General features: G+C 45.0%; 1 protein-coding gene across 1 annotated transcript; it reads right to left on the bottom strand.

The window, feature by feature from the left end:
- Nucleotides 1-2,830: 2,830 nt before the first annotated feature.
- On the bottom strand, nt 2,831-5,985 carry LRAT (lecithin retinol acyltransferase). Its single transcript, XM_030449855.1, has 2 exons — nt 5,349-5,985; nt 2,831-4,831 (listed from the first exon to the last, which is right to left on the bottom strand). The coding sequence occupies exons 1-2, from the start codon at nt 5,892-5,894 to the stop codon at nt 4,679-4,681; spliced, it is 699 nt and encodes a 232-aa protein (XP_030305715.1). The 5' UTR covers nt 5,895-5,985; the 3' UTR covers nt 2,831-4,678.

Raw genomic sequence — 5,985 nt, forward strand, 5'->3', positions numbered from 1 at the left:
ACTAGCAGGGGACACCTGAAGAGAAGCTGTCAAGATGTGGACTCCAGCCCATTTGATTTGCTTGGTTAGATTACAGCCTGTGACATTAGCAGCCTACCTCTCAATTTTAAGGGAAGGCAAATGAATCTGTTTAATCTAGAACCTAACACAATCTTGCCTCTGGTCACCTGAAATCCAGCTGTGGGCAGGAGAGCAGGGACATCACTGTGCCCAGCATGCTCAACTAAGCAGCATCTGAGTCTCCACAGGCTCCCACTGCTGCGTTTAGTGACTGCTCCCTCAGCACACTGAGTGTGCCCTTCCCTGCCCTCACAAGTGTCAGAACCCCACTGACATTTTCTGCCTTCCACATTTCCATGGCCTTGCTAAGACTAAGCACCTCAGTGTAGCTGTTGTGATGTTGTTGCTGTTGTGATGTTGTTACTGCTGTGAAGTTGTGGCAGGGGACTCTGCAGCTGATTTGCTCCAAATCACACCCTCCCAGAGCAGCCACCAGCTCTTTTCCAATTCACAGATATGCTATAGAGAAGAGGCAATTCCTAAAACAAAGTCAAAGGGCTAAATAAAGTTCCCTATGAATCAGGGAAAACAAAATTACAGAGCATCTTAGAGTTTTCTACCCTATGAGATGCAGAAACAGTAAATACAAATCACCAATTTTGTCACAGACAAAAATGTGGTATTGCAATCAGTGTAATTCTGATTTAAGTCTCTTAAAGATCACTTCATGTTCTTGCCTCTCTCACAGCCTCTGAGCACCCAGGACCACATCCTTAATGTTCCCTTGACTGCAGAAGCAAAGCTGTGCCAGAAAACACAACACAGAATCGGTTTTTAAGAAATTATTTTTTTGCCAAAAATAGCCCTCAAATACTTTCACTGATCTATTCCTATTCTTACCCATGCAGTGAGGTTGGAAGTAGGTTATTTTTAAGGTCCCTTCCAATCCAAACCATTCTTTGATTCTATGATTTATTTTACCAGCACAACTTTCTAACAGATTTCTGTAAGGCCTCAAAAACTCCTAAGCTTTTGTATCTTCATTCCCATCAGCAAGCTCCTTCATGACAATTCAGTGCTCAGAGGGGCTCTGTCCCAAGCTGTAACAAAGCTCAAGTAGCAAATGGCTCCTACAGTCACCTGAGAACTATTTATTTTTTTTTTTTTTACCTCAATGGAGAAAGGAGATGCTAACTACTGACTGTTTAACACAATTCTGTATCATTTAGTGGTGTGTGACACTTCATTTAATGTGAGAACATGCAGTATATAATACAACACTGTATCATTTCTAGAGATCACACTTCTAATGTTTCTTATTGCTGCAGCTTGCTTTCTAAAACCTGTCTGGATGATGTCAAGTCACACGCAAATATAATTCTCTCTTCCCCACCCCCTAAGATTTTAACAAGTATTGCTATGATTTTGTTTTTATTAAAAGTCTCAATGGTATTTATATGTAGCATTCTCCTTCAGCACAGGAGGACCCAAATGTTAAATCAAGCAGCAGATAACTGCTCACCACAAAATGAGTAATCATTTATGTTCCAGGCTGAAATAAATACAAACAGAAAACTCACTGTTCTAATGTCTTCATTTTGCAGCCTTTTTTTTTTTTTTTTAAACTCAGGTTTTGTAAAAACATTGAGCCTTGTGAATGCTTATTTTATTTTTGTTTTCTTTGGAAAGCCTGAAGTGAACCATCCATCCTTTCAGCTTGCTGTCTTCACTACTTGCCTTTCCCAGTGGCAGAGGGGTGATGGTTATGCTATGCTATTACATATTCGAGTTTAACCACACAACTTTTCAAAACAGTCCCACCACTAAAATCTGCTGCAGATTTACACTCCTCATCACCATCACTTACAGCTATCGATGGAAAAGTGTGTGCTTAGAAGTGAAATTGTTCAAACAGCTGAACTGCTCCACAGTTTTCTGTGTTTTTCTTAGTATAACTAGCTCCTTCATTTCATTGGCATCACAGTTGAGCTCAAGTCTGAAATGCAACGCTCCACCTTGGGCAAGAAGGTTGTTTTTTTTTTTTTCACTCAAGTAATTACAGAAAAAGAGTTGACACTGACATTTACCAAAATATTTGAGAGCATAAGCACCACCCACTGAGCTAAACATGAGAATTCATGCCTGCCAGTCTTGCTTTTCCCCTCAGAGTATGACTGATTTGACTCATGCCTGACTTTAACACAATTTTCAGATCTCTGCTAGAACTGTACTTGGTAGGAAAAGCTCCTAAACATGCATTTGAATTTCTCTTCCCATGCCCATGGCATTACTTTTTTTGTAAAAACTACTACTATTTTGTAGTTTTTCATAAGCTTACAACTTTACACTTTGAGGAAGATTCTCCACTAATACAGTTGGAAGCCTGCAAGGAATACTTTCATTTCTCTCACACAGACACCTAACAAAATCCCAATTTAGTCCCTCATTCTAATCCAAATGCTCTTGCTCAATATCATCAGAAAGGCAGGAGCATTGGTCCTGTGATACTAAAGCCAGAGCAGAAATTTTGCCTTCCAACAGTCCCACTTGCAAGCTGGTTACTGGTCATGACCCCGTTGTTTATTGTATAACTGAACGATAAGAATTACTGGAATTCATATAAATCCTGAGTAAATAAAGAGGAAAAGAAAAGCCCACCTGTAATCAGACCCCATGTAACTGCACGTTAATGGGCTGTTCAGAACCCTGCTGGGATATGGTAGAGAAATGCTGTATCATACTCAATTTCAAGAGGCCGGCAGACATTTTTAAATGAATAAATTCTATTTATATAATTACAGTAATGACTACAGTTCATACCTTATGCAGAGCAAGTAAAAAAACCACACTGGAATTTATGTAAATAACACTAATGCATACACTATGAAAAAGCAATCCATGTTAATTAAAAAACACCTTAATTTTAAAAGTTTACCAGAAACAGTTACATGGAGCATTGCAATTGTTGAAAGAAGAACAGAAGTTGTGTACAAGGATCCAGCAGTAATTGATATCCAGTTGCTTTGGGGCTCGGCAGCAGCCTGAACATGTAGTGAAAGCTGGGCTGAAATCCCTTCTCGGTTGATGGCAGCAGCATTCATGCTGGTTTTCTTATGAGCCTGGAATTTCACCTCAGTCTTTACATTCTTCATCAGTTATAGTGGAGCAACCAGAATAAAGATGATTAGAGAGCAGCCAAGTAGACTCACAGTTCAAGAATCCAATCTTCAAAGAGCTGTAAGGTCTATGGGAAGGAGAAGGGGATGTATAGCACAGTTAAAATGAGCCTCACTCTAAAGATGAGGTAATGCGGCCACTTCAGTAGCAGAGCTGATGACAGGAAACTCATAGGACAAAGTAAATCTGAGGTTCAGTCCTTGGTGAAGACATAACCTTACTTGCCTTGGACTAGAAAGGAAGGCAAGCATAGCGAGCAAACTTGTAAGTGTATGTATCTCATGCAAGGCACTCCAGGAGATGGACATTTCTCTGCATACATCAAAATATAGCTAAGAAAAAATAGAAAAGGTTTTTAGCACTCAAACAATTGGTTGGATAAACTTGATTTGAAATCTGACTTTACGCGTTCTTGTTAAACAAAAAAGCCTCGACGTTGAAGACAAAATGTTTTTAGCACCGACTGCTGGCTTGCAAATGAATACTTATTTGCAAGAGATGAGTATAAAAGGACATGTCATCTTTCACAGAGAGGCATCTTGCTATAAGGCAATAGTTAAAATGACAGTGCAGCCACCACAGAAACTGATCCCTGATGCATGATAGCACCCACATGGGTTCCATCGCTGAGGAACTAAACTGGTGTCTGTCCTCCTCACCACCATGTGCCCTGTAACACTGGAGATTTCTGATGTTTTTATGTCATTAGTTGTCATAAAGCAAAGCTAGTTTCTTCCTGTATCCCCTAAATCCCCCTATAACCATTTATATTAGCCATACTAACCACTATCAGTAGCAAGGAAAATGCTGAGGAATTGACATCTTTCCTTACCTCTATCCCAATCAAAAAGTTGTTCAATAAAGTAAAAAGTGTTCGCCTAATTAATATGAATGAGAGATTTGTAAGCATTTCCCAGAAAGCAACTCCAAGGACTGTAGCAAATCTGGCCAGATGTGCTACTGTAGCACACAGGACTCAGCCTAGAGTTGGTTTTATTTCACTGCTATCAGTCAGCTTACTTGTTTCTCCACTAAAGGGTATTTTAGGAATGGAGGCAGTAACTTCTGATTATAAACTCTCTCGTATCAAAGGGAGAGGTAAGCAGTTTGTTCTCAGTACCCATCACTTTATGATATGCCATTATACATTTTTATTAATTAATAGTAACATCACCCAGGTATACAGCTAAGAAAAGAACATGAAGAATATTGCCAGAATCACTGATGGCTAAAGGCAAGGAGCAGAACTGCATCACAACCCTACTTTTTTCATGATTAAAAGGTGTGTTAAAATGTACCAGCTGAGATTTTCAGGAAATCTATTACTTGGCTTACACAGTAAGCTATGCCTTGTGTACTGTCTTGTATTTAAAGTTCTATTTAAAAATTGCACACAAGGTTAAGAAACTTTATGCGACACCAGTGAGTAATCTGTGCTGCCATAAATACAGTAGTGTACATCCTATATACAGACGCTGGCCACAAGCCCCCAGGGATGCTGCTAGCCAGCCATCCACAGAAAGAAGGGAACGAAGATAGTGGGGAGCGTGGTGGAGGGTGCCAAGCCTAGGCAGACTATTGATGCTAATCCCACGAGCATTGAAGCAAGAACGCTCCTCTGGTCCCGAATAATCATCTTCACAGTCTCACAGAACTGGAAAAAATAAACAAAACAAAACAAAACAAAAAGCAGAAGATCAAGGTTAAAGAGGAAAGCAGATGGCGGTGCCCACTCTCTCCATTCCGGACTAGCAGCTACTACCCCAAGCCCTCTCACGGGCTGCGCGGAGCGCAGCACAGGGCGAAAAGCGAGGCTGGCACTGGATGACAGCCCCAGCTTCAGTCCCGGTACTGCCTCCGGCTCCGGCAGCCTCAGAGCACTTGAAGAGCATGTTAATTGCCTTAAGGCTTGAGCCTGGCTTCCCTCGCTACCGGAGGCCACCAGCGGCCGGGTTCCCGTCTCTCCGAGCGGCTCCGCACCCGCGGCACTGCGCGCTGCGGGGAGAAGGGCCCGCGGCTCCGGCGGGGGCCGACGGGCGGTACCGGGCAGCAGCTCCCGGTGCCCGGTGGCGGCGGCTGACCCGGTTTCGGGGAGAGTTGCTCCCAAGTGGGCCGTCCCGTCCCCCGCCTGCCCGGCGGAGCCGCTCCCTGCGGGACTGCGCGGCCCGTACCTTGTCGGTCTGGAAGCTGACCGGGGATCCGTATCGGCAGTAGGTGACGAAGTGCTCGCAGTTGTTCCAGAGCAAGCTGTAGGCCGTGGCGCCCACCAGCTTCTCCGCCCGACGGGCCGCCTCCTCGCTGCCCAGCACCTGGTCTTTGAAGAGCCGGTCCATGTGGTTGACCAGGATGCTGCCGCCGTACGCGAAGTCCTCCACCGTGTCCACGCGGATGCTGGCCATCTTGGCAATGACACCCAGGATGAGCCGCTTGTTGGTCACCACCTGCTGGATCTGCCGCCGGTCGCCGGTGAAGGCGGGCAGGATGTCGGGCATCAGGTGAGCGACGCGGTTCTCCCCCAAGTAGATGCCGAAGTGGATGAACAGGGTGCGGGGCACCTCCAGCAGGTCGCCCCGCTTAAAGCAGCTGATGTCGTAGTAGCCAGGGGCCGCCGGAGCTGAGGGCTCCCCGCCGGAGTCGGCGGGCAGAGGCCGGACGTGGACGAGGAGTAGCAGCTTCTCCAGCAGCAGCGAGGCCGCCTGTGGCACCGGGTTCTTCATGGTCGGTGTGTGGCGGGGGACAAGGGGGTGAAGCCGTCGCTGTCTCCGAGCAGCCCCCGCCGTCCAGCCCCGCTTTTCTAGGCTACCGGGC

This window comes from Calypte anna, chromosome 4A, assembly GCF_003957555.1.
Source record: "Calypte anna isolate BGI_N300 chromosome 4A, bCalAnn1_v1.p, whole genome shotgun sequence".
Classification (NCBI taxonomy): domain Eukaryota; kingdom Metazoa; phylum Chordata; class Aves; order Apodiformes; family Trochilidae; genus Calypte; species Calypte anna.

Bases quoted from the DNA above. Each gene is read 5' to 3' on its own strand.
- LRAT (XM_030449855.1), bottom strand. From the start codon at position 5,894: ATGAAGAACCCGGTGCCACAGGCGGCCTCGCTGCTGCTGGAGAAGCTG. The intron at 4,832-5,348 runs GTACGGGCCGCG...TATTTTTTCCAG, and splicing joins TCAGCTTCCAGACCGACAAG to TTCTGTGAGACTGTGAAGAT.